This window comes from Sardina pilchardus, chromosome 21 (assembly GCF_963854185.1).
Source record: "Sardina pilchardus chromosome 21, fSarPil1.1, whole genome shotgun sequence".
Taxonomy (NCBI): Eukaryota; Metazoa; Chordata; class Actinopteri; order Clupeiformes; family Clupeidae; genus Sardina; species Sardina pilchardus.
Window position 1 is genome coordinate 11,720,181 of NC_085014.1, and position 26,601 is coordinate 11,746,781.

A 26,601-nucleotide genomic window follows, 5' to 3' on the forward strand; every position below is an offset into this window, starting at 1 on the left:
GCAGGAATGCAGTGAATCGTCTGCTTCTTCCGCACCCCCAGACGCTCCTCTCTCATTCCGCCTGCTCCCGCAAATATTTTTCAACACTTGTCCGCGCCGCACTCCTTTGCATCGCGACCCGCGTGCAGACCTTTACTAGATGGCTCCGCCCATCACGGTCATTAAGGAATGTGAGTGAGTGCAGCGAGTAACTTAAATTACGCGTTATGTGTGAAGGTGACACATCACACTGCCTCCAACGAGTAAAGAAGTATAGGCTACTTTTGCTGCCACTCAAAATTCACTGTTCTACCAAAGAGCTTCCTGAACCATGCATGACCAGTTTGTCTGCATTGCTGGAGTAACGGTATTAGGTCTTTTAGAGCAAGGTAAGAAATAATCTATTAGTACTCATTTATACAGGCAATATGATAACGTTATAGCCTCACATATCTCACACATTATAATTGCCTAGATAAACTTTTCTGATTAGTGGTCTACGCTATCGGATGATTGGAGCGCTGTCATAGCCTCTATTTTGACAGACTCATTTATCAAGAGGCTTGATTTGAAATGTTCAATCACTTGATAGCCTACCTACTTGTTACCGTGTGCGCTCAGGTAAAGTTGGTAGGCAAGATGGAACTTTGCAACACACGTTGATACACTGGAACATAGTGTTATGGGCCACTACTGGTTAGGGCTTCGAGCTTGTAACCGGGGAGGGTTGCCGGTCCGATCCCCGACCAGTTCACGGCTGAAGTGTCCTTAAGCAAGGCACCTATCCCTCACTGTCCCCCGAGCGCCGCTGTTGGGCAGGCAGCTGCTCGCTCTGAGTTAGTGTGCTTCACCTCACTGTGTAGCCTATTCACTGCGTGCTGTGTGTGTCATGAATTGGGATAAATGCAGAGACCGAATTTCCCTCACGGGATCAAAAACATTATATACTTACTTATGTCAATCGACCGATAAGCTATAGGTGCAGCTAATTAGTGAAATCACCAGTGTTGAATGCCTTTGCATCACGTTCGCGACGCTAGTCGCCGCCACTGTAGCCTACAGCAATCTTTAGAAATCTCCATGCAATTCTTATGGTAGGATCACTGGTTTGGTCCGCCAACAATGTTTTTATATAAGTAGGTATATTTGGAAGTAGTTCCTGGAAATGTTTTCACACAAATAATAAAATGTGCACGCATTTGAAAATAATTAGCCTTATTCTCTAATAAATAAATCAATTTTTAATGTGGGAGCTTGCTTATGTTTAATGTTAACCAATGGCACAACATAGCCTACTACATTAGATGAGGTTGTTGGTCAATCAGCTGTGATAAAAAAAAAAAAAAATAGGCTTACTATTCAAATACGTTATTGATATGGAGTGAGGACTGGTGATTATAGCTGGTCATGCCGACAGATTGCGGATTCCCCCTACAGACCTTGTGAAAACGTTGTTAATTAAAGGGTTGATCATTTCATTTCTACTTTTTATAATTGTAATTTACTAAAAGTTAATTCATGTTTAAGTAATGTTAGGCTACTGGCGATATTTCAGCAATGCGTTTTTCTGCAAAGACTGCAGAATTTAACTGTCATCCGCGAAAAGTGAAAAATCGATTTCTGAGCAAGCAATGTCAACCAATTCAGCACCCTCAGGGTGGACAGTACCTTATGCCTTCGGTCTTCAACTAAAACATGCAGGCCCATCCGCGGTCTAAAACATGCAGGCCCATCCGTTGCATTGACAGTGGTAATATTAAACACTTACACTAACTGAAAAAAAAGAAAAAGAAAAGAAACATCAGCTTTGGCATATCACATTTCTGGTGATTTTGGGAATCGCTGCTCCAGACCACTCTTACCAACGAACGACGTAGACCACGAAAGACATTTGTAGCAAAGTGCCATTCGGCAAATGCGTGAAAATGTACCCTTGAGCTGAAGTTACTAACTAGCGCTAAAAGGCTCCGGGAAACCAACTCCTGATGCACAATGATGTGGACCTAGGCTACTGTCCACACCTCTGTCAACGTACACCACAATGATGTAGGCCTGTAACTGTCAACGTAGGCCTACACCACTAGATACATCACCACCACATCACCTGTTGGCGGTCATGGGTTTCATATTGAAGGTTCAATATAGGTCACTTTAAAGGTCTGGGCTATCTGTACCAAATGTTATGCTTTGATAAAACGCACAATTGTTATGAATTGTTAGCTGCACCACTAAAAACCCCCGCTGATGAGGTTACACCAGCCACGTTGATGCAGCTCGTAGATAACTGAATGATCATCGAATGAAATCAGTGTGTCCATCCTTTTCTCCGTGTGTAGGCTACAGGTGCATTTAGACTTGAAGATATGACATTTTGATAAGGTAAGCCTAGCATATAGGCCTAGTTCTCTGAATCTAACTTTCCCTTCCTTTGCTTGTCCCTTTTCCTCAGCTTACTTTTCGATGCAGGTTATCTATGCTCGACGGAAGTACTCGGTCTCTCCCCCAATGACAGCTGGACCACCAGAATTTGAAAGAATCTTCAGAGCTCAGTAAGTAAATTTGCCCAGCCTGAACAAGACTATGCGGTAGTATTGTGAAGATAGCTCAGGACTGAAATCCTCAGATCAGAGATTTCATGCATGTATCTGTGTAGACATATGTTCCATGTGAAACTAAAGTTGTTTAACATCTCATCATAGGCTTATAGTTCCCATAAAGACTACTTGCAGATTAGCCCTCTTCCTCAATTAGATAGCAGGTGGCAGAATGATTGTAGGGAAAAATGACAAGCAGATCCTATTGTTGCTCATACCTAAGTAGGTATAACCTTACCTTATACCATTGTTATTAGTAGGCTTATTACTGTTAAAAGCACAGCATGCAAACAGCCTATAAATATGTTTTGTGTTTACCAACCTTATCACATACAGTATATCTCTGGACATTAGTGTAGCTGACCGTATAGTTTACACAGAGAAGCATTATGCAGAATATCATATTGGCATTTTTTTGTGCATCAATAAAAACAAGGGACCATTGCAATGATTTAATACAATGTTGAGTTCTTCATTTAAGTCAAATCCTCTTTGTGGTTCTATTATCTTCCCAGAGCAAACTGTTCTGAGTATTTCCCCATATTCATATCTTCTCTTTGGGTGTCTGGGCTCTTCTTCAGTCAAGGTATGCCTGTGGAATTGTGTGCTCATATCTTTTTGTCATATGTTTTTGTTATACTCAGTGAAAACACTAGGTCCTTATTCTATTGATGTCTTTGAATGCTAAACACACATTTCTGTCTCTCATATTTCTATGTGTTCTCTCCATCCCTCTCTATTTCAGGGGTTACAACTCTTCTGGGACTTCTATACCTGTACGGACGTTATCAGTACTTCTGGGGCTATGCTGAGTCATCACTTGGGAGGTGGGCCAGTTCATTTGCATCTATCCATTCACTTTGGACAAAGGTGTCTGCTGAATAACCATAGCCATAACCATAACCATCTAGCTCTGCTGCTTTAGTCTCAGTGCAAAAATATAAAGCTACATGGTGCCAAAAGAGGTCATGTGATACAGTATATTATTTTTTCAGATGGTATTGTCTGCCTGGAATCAGTTTTGTTGGTAGAATATTAGAGTTCATTAGGACGAGTAAGTGTACAGAAGGTACAATTCATATCAAACTAGAGTGCAAATTGCTCAGCCAACCGTCCCAATGTAGAAGGGTTCCATGCCATCACACGTGAACAGACCTCTTAACCTTTACAACTCCATCCTGAGATGTGACCACAGAAATGTAGGATTAGAAGGATAAGTAGTCTGAAGAAGTCAGTTACAGAAAGTTGTGGGAGTCTGGAGAAGCATGTTATTTCAGGATTATGAGCACAATGCTCATGTGAATTGAGACACAACCCCCCCCCCCAGCTTGACCTCTCTGGTCTTCCATTCCTTAAGCAGCCAGCTTTATCTTGTTGTTCAAGTTCAGTGACAATGTGACATGAACACACACACACACACACACACACACACACACCATTCTTGTCCTCTTAACCTTCAACACCAATATAGTCCGTTTCCTCCTGCTACAGTTGTCCATTGTAGCGAAGGGAGAGAGCAGTGACCCCATCCGGTCTTGAACCCGGGTCTCCGGGGTACACACCCTGCAGCTTGACCACAACACCCCCTCCCTTTCGGGAAGCTTGCCCAATGCGCTTCACGCACGCTAGCGTCCCTCACAACAGAACCAGCCGTACAGTACTTCTCCCGTCCCCGGGTGCCCCACACACAAGTGCTTCACCCAACTCTGGGGTCCCTCACACCGGGGTCAACTTCTCCTGGGGGTCCCTCATTCGTACCTCTCACACCTTGGGCACGCTTCGGATGACCTCACAGCACGCCGTCCCTTACGGGAGCGCGCCCAACCATCCCTTACGTGTCCCACATGTTACACTCTGGTTTGCACCCCGGAAGACAGGCATACCACAGGAAAGATGAACCTTCATGGCAAATGACAGAAACCAACATGCACAGTTGAAGCGAGCCGATCAGTTGAAGATGTAAATGTGCGTACACAAACTCCTCCCCTTCCCCCCAACTCCATGCTTTGCATCACAGTCCATTTAGCGATATAAACACGTACGTACGCCATGCTCAATATTCCTTTGTTATTCCCTCGTACATACAAAGGGCACAATACCTCGCCTTTCTTTTCTTACGTAACACATTTTGTAAACATTTTAAAGGGACACTTCACCGATTAGCATTAAGCTTTGTATCTTTAGAAAACCAGTCATGTTTTTGAATGGTCATGCGTCATTCCCTCAGTTTGCCTTGAGATGGTAGAAATATGGATTTCAATGTTGGACTTCCTGCTTTCAATGAATGCAAACTGAGGGAATGATGCATTTCCATTCAAAAACATGACTGGTTTTCTAAAGATACAAAGCTTAATGCTAATCAGTGAAGTGTCCTTTTAGTGTCACTGCCCCAGCCCGTATCTGTATACACACAATGTACAATGTACAAATTGTTCTAAAAGATAAGATAAGATGAGCCTTTAGTGTCTCCTAGGTGGAGAAATTTGCCTTGGGCAATCGAGAGACTGAGATTACACAGAAAAAAAAAATATATATATACAACACAAAAAGGATAGTTTACACCAATAACACAGAGACATCTCAATATAAATATAAATCTAACATCACATCCACACACACATAGCCAAAAGAAACCCACCGCCCCCATACACACCCTCCCACCCATACACATACTGCCCCCCCATCCATACTCCTACAACCCACAAGTTAATATTGCACATGATATTACACAGTCTGCATTTTTTCTTTTTTTTTAAGTATATTTTTTGGCCGTTTATGCCTTTATTGATAGTGAAAGTGGAGAGTGACAGGAAGCGAATGGGAGAGAGAGCAAGGATGGGATCCGGAAAGGACCACTGAGCGGAAATCGAACCCGGGTCACCGGCATGCGGTGCAGGTGCCCCAGCCAGTTGCGCCACAGCTGAGGCCTATCCATTATATTCTAACACACACCACACCACACCACCACAGCAACAGCACAAGATATCCCAACACCTAATTTACATTGCACACTGCCCTATTGTAAAACTGTAGTTTATATTGCACACCGCCCTATTGTAAAACTGTAGTTTGTATTGCACACTGCCCTATTGCACACTCTGTAGGTTATATTGCACACTGCCCTATTGCACACTCTGTAGGTTATATTGCACACAAAACTGGTGGAAATGCGCCAGCTCAAGTGACAGGCACAGTGGGCTCTGTCACACTAAAGTTCATAGATCCATTTCCTCTCAGCTAGCTGTTTATCAACACGGGATTAAGATGTGTTAATAAACTAACAAGTCATGTCCACTGTTGACCACACAAAGGGCACGGCCGATGCAAATGTCAGCTGCATCATTCAGTTACTGTATATGAATGTGAAATTCAGCACACAGAACAGAACAGAGACTTGGAACTTCAACAGAGAAATGAATCAGTATAGTGATAGAGAGTAAATAAGGGATGCAGCAGTGTAGGAATGTTATCACAAAGTCTGACATTACTACTACATTTATTACCTCTGCCAAGGAGTTTATGTTTTCATCAGGGTTTGTTTGTTTGTTTGTTTGTCTGCCTGTCTGTTCGTTTGTTTGTCTATTTTAGGGTTTCTCAACGGGGGCGGTACCGCCCCCTAGGGGGCGTTTGGACAGTGTCGGGGGGGCGGTGTGAACGAGGTAGCATGTAGAGGGGGGCGCTCGGGCACAAATGGGGGGGCGTGAATCACTGTTCTTCATCTCAACTTTTAAGCCTCTGACTACACATACAGTGTTCATTTGAATTTTGAGTAAAGCGAGTAAAGTTTTTGTGCAAATTATTGAATTAATGTCAATGTCTTACGTCTTCTTACGTCTTCTTGTCCCTCTCTCCCTATAGGCTTAAGCCTCTGTACTTCACCGCCAAGGTCCAGTGGGTTCTGATCGGCCTGGGAGCCCTGGGGGTCCTGTGCGCCATGAGTCGGCTCTACCTGGGTGTGGACCTCTCCCAGTCCGTCAGCCACATATTCCTGTGAGGAAATCCCGCGCCTGATAACAGCAAAGAGGAAGCAGATTAGCGGCGTGAAAGACGAGTGCGACGTCCTATTATAGATAGGGGAAGATCTGAACGGAAGCCCTCTTAGCAAGAGTCACTCCTGAGCGCATGTGTGTACTGTACAACCTTTGTGAAGAAAGAGAACACAGGAAGAGACTTTGCAAAACACAGTTATTTTATAATAATAATAATAACAATAATAATAATAATAAGCTCTATTGGAATAGCACCTTTCATACACAGAATGCAGCTCAAAGTGCTTTGCATTTAGAACATGTAACACAAGAACACATTCCTCTTCTTTGCTGTGGCCGTTTATGATCTAGATCAGCAATATATCACAAACAGAAAAGAACATAGAAAATATATTAATATAGAAAATAATATGTAGAAGAGAACATGTAACACAATAACAGAAAGTAGCATTTAGGCCTAACGGTTAGCCTATGTCTGTGTAACCATTTCCCTTTTGCTAAAACAAAAATTCACATTCGTGTGACCGTAGACTGCCATCTGTCTGTTTTTGTATGACCCAGATGCATTGCACAGTGTCTCTTGTGTGCATCCTCTCAGTAGGCCTACATCCCCTTTCTGTTTTGTTTTGTTTTTATTTTAGAAAATATTTGTTTGCATATAGTAATATATTTGAGTATGTCTGTGAGGTAGTCACTGTTGCATTGGAAACATGAACAGTATGTCAGCCATTGATCTTATCTTTGTGGTCTAAGCCTATCTGCAGGGGATTTCTTTTGACATTTTGTTCCTGTCTTATCTCATTGATAATGTGAAGTCAGTGCTGTTGGTGATGTTAATGTCTCCCGTTTGAACATGTCTAATTTTTTCAATTGCATTCTCTTGAGTGTTTGTTTGATGATGTTGTCATAGTACAGATTAGAACTACTTACAAAAGTACAGAATTGCCTTAACACATATTTATTTATTAAATTCAATCCCCTTGTAGGGGTGAAGTGGTGGTTGCAATTGAGGGTTTTTTTTTTTATACAAGGCAGAGGGGAACTTCGATCCTCCTACATTATCATGTAGATCTGGCTCAGAATGCAGACGCTGCACACACACACACACACCCACACCCACACACACACACACAACATTCATCAGAGGTGGAACTGAAAGGATAAAAGTTTGACATCCGCTTTGGCCTACTCATCAGATTTAGGTCAATAAGAAGAAGCAACTGATAGCAATAACTGATAGGGGGTTTGCTATTTTCCATCCAAAAAGCATACATGGCTGTATGGCTCAATCTGTCACTTGATTGGCATACCTTTGTAGGCTGCTTATTTCATGACCCCCTTTTAGGTCTATGCCCCCTGCCCATGCCCATGCTCTAGTCTACAAAATGGAACTGGAACAACAGAGGTTACAAATAATAGGGGGGTTGTTTTAGCAAAACAAATGTAGGCCTGTCTAAACTCCAGTGGATAAAATGTAAAGAGAAGCAGCCATGAGAGATGTGGTTGGTGTATGTGGTTCAACAGCAAGAATGTGAGAAATGGAAGCAAGCTTCGACAAGAGACCCTGTGACCCAGTTTTGCACACCTCTTTTAGTTTAGTTTATTTAGTTTATTTGAAGCAGGGACCATGTACAAAGTTCATTAGTTACATGGGGGGGGGGGGGGGGGGGCATATAAGTTAAAAATGATAAAATAAGAAAATAATACTCATACACACACACACACACTCACCACTCACTCACACAATCGCTCACACACACACACACACTTACTCACACACACACTTACTCACTCACACACTTACTCACTCACACACACACACACACACACACACACACACACACACACTCACACACACACACACACACACACACACACACACATACACTCACTCACACACACACACACACTCGCACTCACACCAATACATTTGTATAAATGCTATGATTAATGCTGGCAAGACTGCTTGCTCAAAATCCATTTTTTCACCTCACGTGAGAACGTGTAGAAATCTGTAAAGCTTTTCAGATTACTAGGAAGAGCATTCCATGCTTTAACAGCTCTAAAAGAGAAGGCTGACTGTGCAAATGTGGTGTTCCGATTTGGCAGAATACAATTACCCCTGGTGATAGATCTTGTGGCTCTCCCTGTTCGTTCAGAACAGGTTTGAACAAATGTTTTCAGAGGTGGTGGAGCAGCATTATGAATTATTTTATGTATTAAGCGCATGTCAGAGAATAGAATAAGGTTATCAAAGCTAAGCATGTTATATTTGTCCAATATGGCACAATGATGGCACTGAATTGATCTTCTATCTAGAACTTTGAGAGCTTGACTGTGAAGTGATCTAATGGATTTCAAGGCAGTCTTGCCAGCCTGTGACCAGCTTGACATACAGTAATGCAGGTGAGACATAATCATTGCATTTACATACATGTTTACATACATGTTAGCAGCATTTTGTAGGGACAGGTGCGTCGGAATAGGTTACCCAGTTAAACTTGTGAAAGAGAATCCCGCACACTGTCCATTACGCATGTATACATTTATTTACAACGTTTCGGTCATAGACCTTCCTAAATTGCAGTTTATCCACCACTGACATTTCAGAAATAGAGTTTATCCACCTCTCCAAAGAGTTTATTCACAAATTGCCACTTTCATCATTCAAATATCACACTGTATTATTCCGATTCACAATGTGTACACTCATCAACATTCAAGGAACCATTTAATATCATTGGTGTTATTATAAACCTTGGACAATAACCTTCACCATCATCAAACATGTTCTATTGACAAACGATGACTATTTTGGCAAGAGGCGAGTCACCAAAAATTGTTTGTCAAGTCAAGTCAAGTCAATTTTTGTTGCTAATGTACAGTACATGTTATTGGACTTGTTATATTGATAGTCCACCAATCCTACACATTAATACGAATGATTTCTCTAATGAAGGTCCACGGTCTAGACTAGAGTTGAAGAGTCATTTGTCAGATGTAACCCACACAGTTCTGTGTCTTTCAAGAGAGAATAGATCTAGGCTACATGAAATAATGTCAGCTGTGAATATCATTTCAGGTGAGCAAATAAACATAAACCGCTCACAAAAAGTAAGGAAACTTGACTTTGGCCCATTATATCTCCCCTTAAGTAATACCAACCAGTAAAGTGTTTCATATCATTTTTATCGTTGATTTGTCACCTTTGAGGTATAGCTTGTAAGCATATCATGGAATGAGCAAGTAATCATGGAATGAGCAATACAGCCAAATGTCTGAGTAGTGCCAACCAAATATGCGCCAAAATGGCCAGTAATAGGGTTCTGCTGCCAGACATCTCGTTTTGGGATTCAAGTGCTACCAGGTGAGTTTAGATACCGGGATGAGATTCTGGAGCCAGTGGCAATTCCATATCTCCAGAATATGGGACCAAATGCCATCCTCCAGGATGACAACGCTCGCCCCCATAGAGCTGGGATCATCAGAGAGTACCTCCAGAATTTGGGAGTGGAGAGGATGGAATGGCCTGCCGTGACGTGAGTCCAGACCTCAACCCAATACAAGCTTGTGGTATCAGCTTGGGCGTGCTGTAAGTGCCAGAGTCACCAACAGAACCAGGTTGGCTGACTTAACAGATCCTTATCGAGGAATGGAATGCCATCCCACAGCAGAATGTAACCAGGTTGGTGACCAGCATGAGAAGAAGGTGCCAAGCTGTTGTGGCTGCATATGGATCCTCTACATGCTACCGAGGACCCTGACACTGAGTATAAAATGAACGAATGTACGCCTAACATGTTTTGTTTTCCTCATTTCTGTGGGAGAGTGCAATCGTCAATGCTTGAAGTAACAAAGGTGAATTCCAACCGCATAACAGGCCATTTTGGCACATTTTTCGTTGGCACTACTTACACGTTTGCTTGTGTTGCTCATTCCATGGGAGCCCAATGCTTACAAGCTGTACCTCATTGTAAAGGTGACTAAAAAACGATGAAAATGACATAAAACACTTTAGTGATTGGTATTATTAAAGTGGAGATATAATGGGCCAAAGTCAAGTTTCCTTACTTTTTGTGAGCAGTTTACATTGTAAGGCCCTTGACATGAGGGTGAGTTGTTTTCCCTTTTGAAAATGAGATACGAGGATGTCACATGCACAGATATAGGACATAACTGTAGAGGGCGCCGTGTCACCGTTTTCGGAGAAGTTTGGTCGTGATGACCAAAGATGGCGCTGACACACTGAGCTAGAATTGCGTACAGGTCGATGTGACCATAGCATACGAGCCCAGGGCAGGCGTAGGAGCTGAAGAGAAGAATTGCTCTTACAGGCATTCTCGTTAAGAGTTTCAATCAAACAGACGGTATGTAACAAACTGAAAAATAAATAAGCCCTAAGTGTTAGTAATAAGAATTGTATATGAAAAAGAAACTATTTTTACAACACAGTGGGCCACAAGATGACCGATAGGACTAATAGGTGCGCATCTTGTGGATGTGTAAGTCTGCTTATCATCAGTAGGGAATTAACTGCGTTTGGAATGAGGAAGATCAATCTAGAGCGAAACATCTGGCTGTTCTTTGAAAGGGGTAATTTAAAGGGAATGAAAAGATATCCACATGTGATGAAAGCGTAGTTAGATTCCCAGTCACATCTGGATTGTCGGTGCGCCTTGTTCCAACTTCTAGAACGCAGTCTGATTCTGTAGACTCCATTGTTGTCATCGTTCGATTTCCTACTGTGTTACGCAAAGATTCTGGAGTGCTAAAATCGAACAGATGATGAGTGGCACACACATCAAAGTTGGCAGCTAAAAGGATGTACATGCGGTATGTATCTGCCTGTTATCTGCAGAGCCGCATTCATTCAATGTAAGCCTAGCCTACGATAGTCAACTACAGAGAGTTATTGTTTAGGCATGGTTATTTCTGTCATTTTGAGCTTAGTCTAATTTCTCTAATTGTAATTTGGAGTAACCTTTTTTCTCTCTCTAAACTCAGACTTGATGCCATGGCTGTATCTTATGGACTTGTGACACTTTAGATAGAATTAGATATTCAGTCTGAAGTCAACTTTAAGCTTCAGCAAAGTAGAGATAACTACAGACTTGTTCATTGAAACACACAGACAGATTTCGGACCACATTCATCACAGTACAGCCAATCAGGAGCCGTCGTCTGACCCCAGACCATGTGTACGTTAAGGGAGATGCTGGACAGGCTGACCACCCCCTCGTACCCCTCGTACCCCTCCTACAGCACGGGCCTGTTCACCGACGTCTGGAACCCCAAGAGGAGCCCGGTCCGCCAGAGCACTTTGGCACCACCTTCCCTCTTCGGCCTCAACTACGGCACACGCAACCCTTACCTGGGGCTCACCAGTGTCACACCCACACTCACCCTCGCCGGCCACACCCTGACCTTCGTCGCTGGGCGGTGGGTCGACGATACCGCCACCCCCAGAACAACCCCAACAGCCACCTCTAGAGACCACTGTAGGGAGAAGCCCGGGGCCGGGGCTGACTCCAGGGTCCGAAGTCTGAAGAAGAAGGCCCGTAACCTGGAGGAGGAGAATACCGCTCTGGAGGAGGAGAATAACGCCCTGAAGCTGCGTGTGGAGCTGCTGCTGGACATGTGGTCTGATACTATGGCAGAGGTTTGTGTGCTCAAGTACACACTCGAGGATACAGAGGAGGCCCTCGCAAAGAGTCGCAGGAAAAAAGGCCAAGAGATCTCCCAATAAACTGGGGGAAATCCAAGCATCATGGCTTGGTATTTTTGCACTTTATACATTCTACTTTCTTTGTGTCTGGTGTTTTTTACAAGTGTTACAAGTTACAATTGCGGTTTATGCCACAGCCAGAGGGGATTTTCTCTGTTGCCAGCAGCTTCTTTGCCTCGTTAGTGTTAATGCACAGGAAGTGGTGGATGTTTGGTGGAATGTTTTGGATATTTAGACCCATATTAGCGGGAATAAAAGGAAACAAGTCATGTCCCTGCCCGATGGAACCACGCAAACTGGCATATTTGTGTAGGTCTACTGAATGAGTTAATGTACACAAATGATTAATTCATTCATATTATATACTTATTTATCCAGACAGACAAATATGACGTGTGCCACAGCTTGTTAAAAGAAAAACACAGGCACACATACCATCTGGAAGAACTTTAAACAGACCTCTGTAAGAAGGATAAGAGCATTTGGTCCCTGTGGAATCTCCCTGGCCCTCTCTTTGATGATGTGTTCAACCCCATCTGATGGGTGCTTTAGGCCAATAATTTAGGATAAACAACACTGGAAAGACATAAAGGACCAAAGGGAAAGTATAAGGAAACATTTAGAAAAGCTAGATACATGTGTAGGCTAGTAGTCACCTTATTTGGCGCCAAAAGTGACCATAAACTTATTTGACCTCTCCCAAACAATTCGACATTCTTGTTTTAGTTCCCATTCAGACAGAAGGCTATACTTGTATTTTCCTTTGATCAATCTGGGGAGGAAAGTAAATCCCGATTTTGTTAATAAACTAGCCCCCCCCCTGGAATGCGTGGACCTTCAGAACATGGGGAATTCCCTACACAAGATGTGCAGACAGAGGGAGTTGAACCAGCGAAAGCGGCTAGGATTCGTGTGACTTCACTTAATATAAACTTCAAGGCAGATGGTTTTCCCCTCTGTGTCACATCGATTACTTCGGGTCGCTCAGTTGGAACAGGGAAGACTGATGTAAAGCTGTGGTATCACTCTCCGTCTGTCGTCGCTCAACACATCTGTCCTGGCCAAAGCCACATTAATCGTGGATGACACTGTGCAGAGTGCAGCACTCTCAATCAATCTCTGTCTCCCTCGCAGGTAGAGCGGAAACAGACGTGCGCGGGGTTAATTGCGCTTTCCGGACATTGTGAATCCTCACGTACCCCTCCCGTGCAGAAGTTGAGCGTTATCTGCACCGAACACGTTCGTTGTCTGTTGCATCACTTCTCTCAGTATTCGAGCGCGCGTTGTGACCCCTAGATCTCTCCAGTTCGTCCACATGATTGACAACGGGAAAACATGTTGAGTTCAGTGGTCCTTTGACTGTTTCTTTATATGACTTGTTTATATTATGTGTTTATGACTGCTACTCAAAGGTGTAGAGTAGTAGACTACAGCTTAAGTGCTATCTATTTCTACAAGCAGTTTATGTCCCTAGCTAAATGCTCCACACTCTTGATTAATGGAATGCTGATGGATTGATGGATTGCTGTAAACAGTTCTTCTCTTTATGAAATTATCAAATAATATTATTTTTCATTGATTGGACTTAAGCACTGTTTACTTGCCATCCGAGGCATGCTTTCTGACCTTCGCTCAGTGCTCTCAGTGTTTTGAAGGCCAAAATTAGATTATGCCTGAAACTTCTCTGCATAGTCTTTGTATTGTTTGTTAGTGAAATTAGGTCAGGGAGACAGGGAGGCGGATGTCTGACCTGGACGGGGAAAATCTCCACTTAGGTTCTATTCAAGGCTCATGGTCAATTGGACCACTGTCCAGAGAATGAGGGGAGATAGAGAGGGTGTCTCTCTCTCTCTCTCTCTCTGTGTGTGTGTGTGTGTGTGTGTCTCTGTGTGTGTGTCTCTGTGTGTGTGTCTCTGTGTGTGGACATTGTTTACTAGTTCCTTGCAGCTCAAGGAAAAACAAGAAATGTTTACTCACACATAATGAGTGACTAAAGTGTTTGTCATACATTGCCATGGTCTGCAAAGGCCACAGGAAAAGTCTGCTGGAAACAGCTGGGGGTGACTGGATTCGGCATCTGCGCACGGCCTGACAGACCACTCAATGAAAGAGTGACATTTTGTTTAGACATCTCTACTCTGCTGCATGTACGCATTGACATGTGACACTTTGTTTGACAAGGGGCTTAATCCAACTTGCTAGTGGAGGGCCTGTATAATTGGTCACTTATTCAATTACTGCAGAAGTGGTTTGCATATTCAGCGTAGTAGTGGATGCATTCATGCTACGGTGAATATTATAGTTTGTGTCAACAAGTGTGAAGCTGAGCCATGGCTTTTTGAATTGTTATTATTATCTTATGCCATTTATTTAATTTCTTTTGTGCTGACGCGGCGTTGGGTTCAAAGCCAGCTGCCCGGCTCGTTTGGTGGGCCCCCCTGAGGGGATGTGGTCTGTGGTGTGATCCCTGTTTCTCTTGGCTGACCTTAATCGCTCACAGGATGCTGTTAAAGGTGTGCGTGTGTTTGTGTGTGTGTGTGCGTGTGTGTGCGTGCAAGCGTGCTTGTGTGCGTGCGTGCGTGCGTGTGTGTGTACAGTATGTGTGTGTGTATGTGTGTGTGTGTGTGTGTGTGTACGTGTGCATATGTGTCAAAGAAAGAGAGTAACAGAGAGACTATGAATGTGTTTGTATACTCATATGTGCTCTGTGTGTGTGTGTGTGTGTGTGTGTGTGTGTGCATGCATGCATGTGTGTGTGTGTGTGTGTGTGTGTGTGTGTGTGTGTGTGAGTTTATGCATGCAAGTGTGTGTGTAATGCTGAAAGGACTCATATCCTGATGGTTGGTCATTATCAGCATGTATCTGCCACCACAGCAGTGGGCAGAGGGCCACAGGCACCAGTTTCCCACTCTGGTACAGGCGGAGTTCTCTCCCAGTTCCTCACTCTGTGGCGGAGTTCTCTCCCAGTTTCTCACTCTGTGGCCGAGTTCTCTCCCAGTTTCCCACTCTGTGGTACAGGCAGAGTTCTCTTCCAGTTCCCCTTGTGGCAGAGGCACAGTTGTCCTGGTCACACTCTAGTCCCCATTAAAAGCCATTCACAACCTTTTGCCACATGAAGAAAACTGGTAACATGAATCATGACAATAACAACACACTGTTGTTAATTGTCCTGGTCAAAGTATAATTCAGTAAGATCTGATAATACACATATGCCATATTTCTAGAGGTGTGGAAAGTTCCAAAATCATAAAATCACTCATACAGCATAGCAACACAACCAACTCTCTCTCTCTCTCTCTCTCCCTCCCTCTCTTTCTCTCTCTCTCTCTCTCTCTCTCTCTCTCTCTCTCTCTCTCTCTCTCTTTGTCTGTCTGTTTTTTTCTCTCCCTTTTTCATTCTCTCTCAGTGAATATTTCGGCCACTTTCACACACACTCTGATACAAATGGAAAGACTGATGGAGAGAGAGGGGGGGATTTTCAGAGCTCTTTGAAAGCCAAGCAGGCCAAACTCTTAAAGACCCCCCTGGGCCAGGCTGGCCTCCTGCACGTGAGTATTCCTGCCATTGTCAGCCATCTTATCAGCGCACACACAGAGCACTGTAGCTCTCTCTCCCTCTCTCTCTCTCTCTCTCTCTCTCTCTCTCTCTCTCTCTCTCTCTCTCTCTCTCTCTCTCTCTGTCTCTCACTCCCATACACTTGACATTGATTTCAGCGGTGTCTGGCTGAGGGAAGTTATGGTTTTGGCCGGCGAAAGAAAAAAAAAAGAACATATGGGATTTTGCTTCTTCCTGTGTCAGGAAGTGCACTGAAGGATACGGGAGGAGGGGATGGGCGGGCTGGGGGGTGGGGGGGTGGGGGATTCGGGGCGTGGGTTGGAGTGGGTGGAGGTGTTGGAGAGGGTGTGGTGATGTGGAAGGAGAGAGGAGGTGGTTTTTGAAGGATAGATTCAGGATTCAGGAAGGCGGTGTGGAATCGGGGCGGGGGGGCTTTATGTGGGGGGAAGGCTCTGTTGCCTTTAACGGGGCTCGTGGGGTCCAAGTCAACAAACACTCACCGGTCCAAACAACCCTGCAGGGACAATACAGAACTGGCAGGGTGAGGACAGCCAGGTTCCCTGGTGCTAACAGCAGCACAGCCCTCTGTGTTTACAGGGCAAAAGCCTCCACGTCGTCGCCTGTTGTCCAGCTCCACACGGTCGGATTAGCAGTGTCTAAAGCAGGAGCGAGCCCCATGGAGGCATCAGCACTTGGGCAGCAGTAGCTGGTGGTCACGTGCGGGTGAGCGAGGTGGTTCAGGTCGGCTGAGCGGAGTCGGTCTGTCAGGTGTGGATGTGACGACGTGTGCACAGACAGCTTTCAGTCTCGCTGTGGAGTGAGAGGTCATGGCGAACAATAGGGGGGTGGAGAAGTGTTTGCAAACACCAGTGTGTTTGTGTGTGTGTGTGTGTCGGTGTATATCTGAATGTGTGTGTGTGTGTGAGAGAGAGAGAGAGAGAGAGAGAAGTAGTCTAAAGTCCTGTGTGCAGTGATTTGTGTCGGCCTACATGCCAAATATAAAACCAGGAAATTAGGGATTTGATTTTGAGCGGAACAGAATGAATGCTTTGTTAATTTTATGTTGAGTAGCGTCTTCCTCTCTCTCTCTCTCTCTCTTTCTCTCCATTCTGTCTCTCTCTCTCATCCTGTGAACTGACCTGTTGATCTTTATCACTTCACCAGCATGTAGGTCAGTGGTCCAGCTTTATCCTGCCCCTACTTATTCACAGACACACACACACACACACACACACACACACACACACACACACATAGACCACTTACCCTTCCTCCCTCGCCGAGCCTGCTGTGTTTATGGGGGTCTCAGTGTGGGAGTGGGAGTCCTTAATGATGTGAAGATGTTTTTAAGAGGCTCCATTCATGCCTACTCAGAAGGGGTCATGGACACACATGCACTCACACACACAAGCACACGCACACGCACACACACACACACACACACACACACACACACACACACACACACACCACACACACACACACACACACACACACACACACACACACACACACACTCATAAACTCACATGGAGATGTGTTGAAGAGGCTCCCTGGTCTTGTCCTCGGCGTAGGGTTCACGGAGGACAAAGGAGGAGTGTTGGGTGGTGTATGGCCTCTCTTTGTCAGCCTGGGCCTAACCTGAAGGGAAGGACGGGGTAAAAAGGTTACACTGGACACCCCTGCGCTCCCGTTAAACACACCACTCCAGGGCAGGTTGTGCCCACAGGATGTCCTCTCTGTGGGGGTCACTGAGGCAGTGATGTCCACTTTTGGGGTGGAAAAATGACTTGCGAGGTGTCTTTCTAACTCACAACGGTCACAAATGCATGTGCTTGTATTACTGTAACTGTTAGGTATTTCACCAAACACCAACAACAAGTATTTTTCATCTCCAGGTACACTGTATACTAAATCAATATGGCTCAACCATTATCTAAAGCTATACTAAGTAAACATTTTTATATATGAATTACTGAACAAAATAACAGAGGAGGGTTTGTTTTTTACACCTAGAGCATGCATCCCCCTTAAACGGCATGACAGCATAGAGTCAACATTGATCTAATGTTTGCCATTCAACCATTAATGTTGATTCAATTACATTTTAACTTTAATTCTTTCAGTGGTTGATACATTTTCAACCACAACCGTAAATCAACCATTTTGACCATTAAACCATTTTAAAAAATGTTGCTATCTTAGAAAGATATGCCCAACCCCTAGTCTTGAGTATGTTCATGCCAGACCAAACTTAGAGTAAATCCACTCCAGAATCAACTGTTATGTTAGACACCCTAGTAGTCTATCCCACTGAGACCCTTCTACTATTGATGGCAGTGGCGTTTGCTTCAGTGTGCCTTTCATAGCTCACGCTCCTGCTCACTGTTTTCACAGCTGTCCGCACGGCCAACTGCTGCGGATGACCTCACGTCTGATGCCGAGACATATGAAAAAGGTATGTCCACATGCAGCACGGTCAGTTCGCCCGTTACTCACGGCAACGTGCAGGTCGACCGTGGAATATATTTTACTAGAGTAGCTACTATGTGGGTAATGATTTTTCATTTTCACGAGCACTATGTTGATCTTTGAGTGTGGTTTATGTGTATGTTTATGGGCCCCTGTGTGATATTTAAGGTAAACCGGGCTGAAAGAAGTGAGAGGGCCTGCTGGCTAGAGAGCTGGAGAGAGGGAGAAGAAAGAAAGAGAGAGAGGGAAAAGAAAGAGAGAGAGAGAGAGAGAAGAAAGAAAGGAAACCAAATCACTCCACCTTTACTGGTCACAGCAAAGCAGAGCCTTCACGTGCTCTGCCCTTTATTTCCTCTCTCTCTAACTCCACACCCTCACACACCCACACACACACACACACACACACACACACACACAGACACACAGTCACAGATATACATAAGCACACACACATCTCACACGTGCACACATAAGCACACACACACACACACACACACACACACTCACACACACTCACAGATATACATAAGCACACACACATCTCACACGTGCACACATAAGCACACACACACACACACACACACACACACACACACACACAAACACACACACAAACCCGTAGGTAAGGAGAACAGGCGTTGGTTCCCAGCTGGCGGAAATGTGTTCCCTGGCTCTTCCCTTCCCCGTCTGTACATTTTTACATTTCACGCCAATATTGGACTTTTATGTTTCCACCTCTATCTGCTCCCCTCATGTTTGGGACACACACTTCACTCCTCATGGATCACACGTGTGCCACGAGATGAAGGATTCACCCATGCACTTTACAGTATTCATTTAGAGTCCTACGAAGGGTACAAGGGCATTATAGATATCACCAACATCTCACATCAACAAATACTGTAAATATGTTAACTGCCTCCACAGTGGAACAGTAGCTGCTTGTTGGCCTGCCTGACCTGTTCTGTCAGGATCATATCTTGCTTTTTTTGCATAGACTCACGCTTCGATTAACACAGACAAAAGCATTTCTTTTTATGTTGGCCTCTAAATAAAGATTGTTTGTTTGGATATCTTTAGAAAGAGATAAACCTTCCCCTCTGTGAGTGTGTGTGTGTGTGTATGTGTTGTTGTCTTGTCGGTTCCTGTCTGCGTAGGCAGTATAGACAGGCTCTGTTTGTGACTCTCTCTGGTTCCGTGGAGGATGTAGTGATATGCCGGTAGCCCGGCGCGTCGTCATCCCTGGCCAGACCTGCCTGGACGTGCGTGCTGCAGCTCCTGCGTCCCATGGGCTCGATTTTAAAAGAAGGAGCGACGGGAGCGATAATAAACCTCTGGCTCAGAAATAGCATCGTGTGTATCTGCCGTGGCCTCCTCCATCCTCCTCCACCACCACCACCACCACCACCGCCGTGGTCTCCGTAACGCGTCTCCACCTCCGCACCGCACCGCACCGCACAGTCGTCGCCGCAGCCTGCCTGCGTGCGCACATCTCTCCCCTTCCTGTTGTTTCTGTGTCACGGGGGGGCTATTGTTAACGCCACACAATGATGTTTAGATCCAGAGACCCCGGCTGGGATGGGATAGTGTATGGCGAGGAGGAGGGGGAGCGAGTAGGGGAAATGGCTGGGGGCTAGGGGTGGAGTGGAGTGGAGTGGAGGGTCTGGATGTAGAGGGGTGGAGAGGAGAGGGGTTTGGGGGGAGGGTGGGGGGGTGTGCACAGATACAGATGTGGTAGGGGAACTGTGGCATGGAGCCCTGGCAAATAGGCAGGAATGGCACACACACACACACACACACACACACACACACACACACACACACACACACACACACATGCACATGTACACCCTTTGAAACATCAAAAAGAAATGTGGCAGCCAGACAACAGGAATTAAGAGACTTCCCCTCAAAAAAGCCCCATCTGATACCCACTAAAAGGCTGGGCATATGTGGTGGTGGTGATGGTGGTGTCTCTCTCTCTCTCTGTCTCTCTCTCTCTGTTTCTCTATTTGTCTCTGTGTGTGTGTGTGTGTGTGTGTGTGTGTGTGTGTGTGTGTGTGTGTGTGTGTGTGTGTGTGTGTGTGTGTGTGTGTGTGTGTGTGTGTGTGTGTGTGTGTGTGTGTGTGTGTGTGTGTGTGTGTTTATGTGTGTGTGTGTGTGTGTGTGTGTGTGTGTGTGTGTGTGTGTGTGTGTGTGTGTGTATGTGTGTGTGTTTTTGTTCACATCATTTACCGTCAGAGATAAGCCTCCCAGCGTTCATCTGATAGCCTGACTCTGTCTCCCGTTCTCGCATGGTCTGTGTCTCCTCTGAAGGAGAAAGCGACGGATCAAAACAAAACTAAACACCACCTCCAGTCCTCCACCTCTGTGTTTACCCTCCGTCCCTCTAATGCTGGCTACCATCTGTAGCTTTCTCTCGGGGAAGCTCGACACGCATGAGCCACTCGTCGACCTCCAGTCTCCCTGTGGTGTCTCCTTTTGCAGTGTCGTGAAAAAAAAATCTGCTGTCGTCGCTAACTAGCATTTAAAGATGTTTAATGGCTAGGTAAATACATGCGTTGGTGAGACGTGCATGTCTGAGCTGGAATTCCTCGCATTGTTCAGATAGTCTGTGTTGGCGGCAGCCTGCATTTAGGGAGAAATATCACTTTGACCCAAACATGCTCACCCCTGCGGTGTTTATCTCTGGAAAATGAAGTGTTAGCTGGGGAGTAGTACATGCACATAAACACACCGGGCTGTTTTCTGCTTTGTGTCATAAAGCTGTTATATATTTTTGGGCCTTTTGGCATTTCTTTGTGTTGCAGTCAGGTTCCTGTGTGTATGTGTGTGTGTGTGTGTGTGTGTGTGTGTGTGTGTGTGTGTGTGTGTGAATACATTTCTCTTACTTTTCTACAGTGCTATTTATCTCTGTCTTTTTAAGAATGATCTCTTTCTCTCTTTATCGATCATGGATCTTTACTTGGAGAACATCACAAAATGCATCAAATAACCATTTCTCATATCAGCCTATCAACCAACTCCCCCCCCCCCCCCCCTGTCTGTTTCTCTCACTCTTTGTCTCACTCCTCTTCTTTACACCATCCTCTGCCATCCTCCCATCTTCATCAGACTTGTTGCTATAATCCCTCCACCCCCGATGTCGTTACCTGAGCCCCATTCTGGAGCTGTGCAGTAATGCTCCACTCGGGTTTCCCCACCTCAGTCTGGCTGATCCTCCTTCACCACCGCGTCTCCTCCCAAACTGCCCGGGAATCTTTTTTTTTCTTCTTTTTTCTGTTCCAGGGTAAAAAAGAGGGGGAGATTAGCGCTCTTAAATCCCAGCGTTTACCTGTCTTAGCTGGAGTAATTATACACCCGCCTCTGCCTCACAAGCAGATTGTCTAAATCCCCCCCCCCCTCCCCCTCCCGTAGACGATCCAAAGGAGTTTTTGGGGGGCAGCCCCAGTGATTGCAAGCTGGTTTATTACACACACAGACACAAAGGCATTTTCCCTTAACTCTCGTCATTATGTAAATCTACGTATAAGCTCGTTGAGATGAAGGAGAGAACTACAAGCCAATGCAAATCTATGCACACATGTACAACACTCACACATATGCACACATTCTCTCTCCTTCAAATCATGTGTTGTAGCATTTTAAATATTGAGAAAGTATGAAAGAATGAGAGAGGAGAAGAAGGAAAGAGAAAAGAGGCTGCAGGGGTCTGTGTGACCGTGTGCCTCTCTCCCCCAAATGGAGTTAATTAGGTAGAGGAAAGGAGCTTTATGTGTGAAACGGATACGCTGTTTGTTTAAGAGATAGGGAGTAATCGTATCAGCTGACCCGGGCCTTTAGTGGGGCCGCACATGTGCCACCGCTCTCAGTGGGAGACCTCCGCTTCTCTCCCCCCCTTCAGGATTACTGCCACGAGGTTCAGCCCACCGCCTTATCAGCCTTGTTTCTTCAAGAGTGGACTACACACGGCATAGGGTGTGTGTGTGTGTGTGTGTGTGTGTGTGTGTGTGTGTGTGGGGGGGGGGGGGGGTTGTTGGGTGGCAGTCTCCCCCCGTCATCGTTCACAGAGTTTTATATCCACTGTCCACTGCTATCACTCTGGGAAAAGCTTTTATTGGCCCGCGCGGGTTAACGGCGCTGTTTGTTTTAATGGACCCCCTAGCCGGGCGGGAAGTGGTTCTGTGCTGCCTTCCCCTGCTCTTTGCTCTCAGCACACCCAGCACCACTGGCCCAAGGCCTTCAACAACACACGTGCGAGCGCAAAAGCTAACAGCCCGCTCAGTCCACACACACACACACACACACACACACTCACACACATACACATACACATACACATGCACACATATGCAGTCAGTAGCAGATAGTGCTCAGGGTGAGAATGTAGTAGACGTGGCTGAGAACCTGCGGGAGACAATGTGAACGCAACGGAAGAGTGAACCATACAGTCACATTTCAATAATAAACAGCTACTCTTTACAGGGGAAAGTATACCCCCCCCCCCAAAAAAAAGGAGATAAATATCTTTTGTCTTGGATAGACTAGCTATGTAAACACTTTGTGAAGTGTTATTTCTTAAGTGCTGAGAATTACACCATGATCTTGGACACATTTGTGTGGAGGTGTAGTTGTGTTTTTATATGCCAGCAAGCTCACATTCCAGTGTAATGTGAGGCCAAAGCATTTGAATGGGCTGTTGTTCTGTTGATACTTTTTTGTGTTGCTGCAACAGTGAAAACCACATCGCCTTGGAAATGGATAGTTTTTACCATGGCTAATCTTTTCTGCTCTTCTGACTGAAATGTTGCTTTTTTTGTCTTATCCCCGTGGTTGCAAATGCCATGTAAACACTTCAAATGTAGCAAGTAGAGGAACGACGTGGTCAAACAATAACAGCTCACATTTCTCCGTGTCACACAGGAATCCATACAAATTCCCACTTTAGTGTACACACACACACACACACACACACACACACAAACACACAAACACACACAGGCACTAACACAGACACACACACACACACACACACAAATCCTCAGATATCATTATCTGACATACATAAAAAGCCTCTGGCAAGTTAGAAGTCGCCCACGTATTTTATCTGTACCAACTATCTGTGTTTGCAATGTACCAGACAGACTTATACAGCATGTCAGTCAACCATCGTGGGCCTGCCACGGCCTGATTTACCTCCGGGTCTCCTTGGGTCTCCACAGGTCTCTCCTCCAGACCCAAACCCCTGTCCCAATGACTGAGAACCACCCCGCGGTTGAGAGGGTTTGAGGTGTTTATTTGGACAGAGAGTAAGGTAGGGGTGTGATCGGGGGAGTTCACTGGAGGATGGAGAGGAGAGTGTGTGTGTGACTGACTGAGTGAGTGAGTGGGTGAGTAAGTGAGAGAGGTGGGATCATGTTTCTCTGAGAGCTCACCGCTGTTATTTTAACTCCTGCCCAGTTCCCCCCCCCAGGCTATGAGTTTTATTTTTTTTCTTACTCACTGCCCTGAAGGGGGGAGGGATCTGTCAGAGCCTCACTGCCCCGCCCCGCAGGATTGTGATTGGGTCGAAACTCCTTAACCCCACCCCTCACACACATGTGTCATCACAGACCCAAAGTTCCAGATTTCACTTTGGAAACTCGAAGCGCTCTGAAGTTTGGACTGGCGGAGAGAGAGAGTGGGAGCCAACAGCAACCTGTGCGTGTGTGTGTGTGTGTGTAGGAGAGCTAGTGAGTAGAGCTGAGGGGATTGTCCAGCGGAGAGGACTTCAGGATAACTCTCTTCATACTCTACTGAATCAGGACGCACTGACAAGGGAAGAACAATGGCAGTATAACTGTAAGACTAGTGTGTAGTACTAAAAGCTTTGTTCATTTTTAGACAATTTTTTTTTTTACTTTTTAAAAAAAAAAATACTTTAGAATGACAAGGTTTTTTTTGTTGTATTCCTTTTCGGCTTTTGTTGGGATAAAAATGACAATTGTCATCGGATGTTAAGTCAGTAAGAACTCTTCGGTAGCATTTTTAGATATATTTAAACTTTTTGGACTGCATTGTGTCTGTTACTGGTAGTTGTTAAGTTGTTAAGAATAACTGTTTTTTTCAGAGTCCTGTAATTACGGGTGTTTATCACTCTTTTTTCCTGTGTTTGAATTACTGGCAGTTTCTGTAAATCTTAAATAGACAGAGAGGAAGGAGTGACATTAGAAAACTCTATTACCACAGAGCCATAGAATGCTCTTTTGAGACTCCAGGCTAGTTTAGCTCTAAAAGGCATCGCCACCACACAGTTACAATGCTGGCCCAATCTCTCAGTCAAGTGTTGGTGCTGGTTCTGGTATTTTGTTTGGCGTGTCGGGCCCAGTCTTCCAACCCGACTCCCCACACCGTCACATACCGCGTTCTGGAGGAGCAGGAGGCCGGGACGAAGGTGGGCCGGCTGGTCGACGACCTGCGTCAGCGCGGGGAGCAAGGGTCACTGGAGGATTTCCAGGTCGCGGGGCACGGACAGGCCCTGCCCTTCAGCGTGTCGGCGCGGGGCGGCGAGGTGTCGACGCTTCGCCGGCTGGACCGGGAGGAGCTGTGCCGCGGCGTCGACCGCTGTGAGATCGCCTTCAACATCCTCTACAGGAGGGCGGGCGCGATGGACTTCCTGCACGTGCGCGTGGAGGTGACGGACCTGAACGACCACAGCCCCACCTTCCCCAGCCTCAGGCAGGACGTGGAGATCTCCGAGACGGCGGCCCTCGGCATGAGAATCCCGCTGGAGCGGGCCGTGGACCTGGACGCCGGGCCGAACGGCCTGCAGACCTACTCCATGTCCGTCAGCCAGCACTTTGCCCTGGACGTGAAGAGCGGCAGTGGGGGCACCAAGCAGGCCGAGCTGGTCGTGATCAAAGAGCTGGACCGGGAGGAACTGTCCTCCATCGACATCACGCTTTTGGCTTTCGACAAGGGCAACCCCCCGAGGTCTGGCATGACCATCGTGACAGTCCACATCTTGGACTCCAACGATAACAGTCCAGTGTTCGAGAACGGGGCGCCCTCGGTGGTTCTCCCAGAAGACACCAGCCGTGGGACAGTGGTCATCAACCTTCGCGCCACAGACCCTGACGAAGGAGCTAATGGGGAGATCGAGTACTCCCTGAGTAAGCACGCCCCAGCGGACGTCCAGAAGATTTTCAGCGTGCACCCCCAAACTGGGGCCGTCACCCTGGTTGGACCCCTGGACTATGAGGAGAAGGACACGTATGAGGTGGACATACAAGCTCGAGACTTGGGGCCCAATGGCATCCCCTCGCACTGCAAGCTACAAGTCAAGCTACGAGATGTGAACGACAACGCTCCGAGGATACACGTCACCTGGACGCCGCCAGATTCGCCCGTGGCCACCGTGTCCGAGGGAGCGCCCAACGAGACGTTCCTGGCCCTCGTCATGGTTTCGGACGCAGATTCGGGTGAAAACGGCGAGGTGCGTGCTCACATTCAACACGGATCGGGACACTTTCGCCTCAAGAACATTCACGGAGACAACTACATGATTGTTACTAATGGGACATTGGATCGGGAGAAAACGATGGAATATAATCTAACGCTTTTCGCGCGGGACAATGGCCAGCCCTCGCTGACTTGTTTTCGCCACCTAACTGTTCGCGTGTTGGATGAGAACGACAACGCTCCCGTCTTCTCTAAGACCCACTACAGAGCCACCTTCAAGGAGAATAACAAAGTCGGTTTTCAAGTTCTCACTGTTGAGGCCACCGATGTTGACTTGGATCTCAGCGGCAAGGTGTCTTACTCTATTTACGAGTCCAATGATCTCGCCACACCCTCGTTCTCCTTCTCGGTCCATCCCACCACTGGTGTGGTCACGGTCCAGCAGTCTTTGGACTTTGAGGAGTCCCGCGTCTACACTTTTGTTGTGCAGGCCATCGATCACGGTCACCCCCCTCTCACCAGCAGTGCCACGGTAATCATCGAGCTCCAGGATGACAACGACAACTACCCTGAAATCAACGACCCTCCTCCCAAGGGTGGCGTGGCAAAGGTTAGCGTACCTGTGAACGCAGAGAAAGGGGAGATCGTGGCGGAGGTGGGCGAAAAAGTCAACGAGAGGCCAGTTTACCTCCCCACCAATCGGACCTCAGGACGTAAACATCAGGGCTTCTTAGCCACAACCATCAAGGCCCACGATCCAGACTCAGGCCTGAATGGAAAAATCCATTTCCGGATTGTTGACGGGAACCCTTCTCGCTTGTTCTGGCTGGACACGAAAACAGGGCAA

At 46.0% G+C, this 26,601-nt stretch overlaps 3 protein-coding genes across 3 annotated transcripts in view; all 3 read left to right on the top strand.

The window, feature by feature from the left end:
• The first annotated feature begins 216 nt into the window (after positions 1-216).
• On the top strand, positions 217-7,568 carry ltc4s (leukotriene C4 synthase). Its single transcript, XM_062524503.1, has 5 exons — positions 217-368; positions 2,429-2,528; positions 3,089-3,159; positions 3,319-3,400; positions 6,432-7,568. The coding sequence occupies exons 1-5, from the start codon at positions 311-313 to the stop codon at positions 6,565-6,567; spliced, it is 447 nt and encodes a 148-aa protein (XP_062380487.1). The 5' UTR covers positions 217-310; the 3' UTR covers positions 6,568-7,568.
• A 3,808-nt stretch (positions 7,569-11,376) lies between these two features.
• On the top strand, positions 11,377-12,308 carry LOC134068546 (protein chibby homolog 1-like). Its single transcript, XM_062524229.1, has 2 exons — positions 11,377-11,437; positions 11,567-12,308. Exon 2 carries the CDS (start codon positions 11,757-11,759, stop codon positions 12,306-12,308), a length of 552 nt encoding a protein of 183 aa, XP_062380213.1. The 5' UTR covers positions 11,377-11,437; positions 11,567-11,756.
• Positions 12,309-23,961: 11,653 nt separating this feature from the next.
• Positions 23,962-26,601, top strand: part of pcdh12 (protocadherin 12) — a 17,091-nt gene continuing 14,451 nt past the window's right edge. The window contains exon 1 of the mRNA XM_062524757.1: positions 23,962-26,601. This exon is cut by the window's right edge and continues 915 nt beyond it. Within this exon, the coding sequence (XP_062380741.1) occupies positions 24,613-26,601 (1,989 nt within the window). The 5' untranslated portion in view covers positions 23,962-24,612.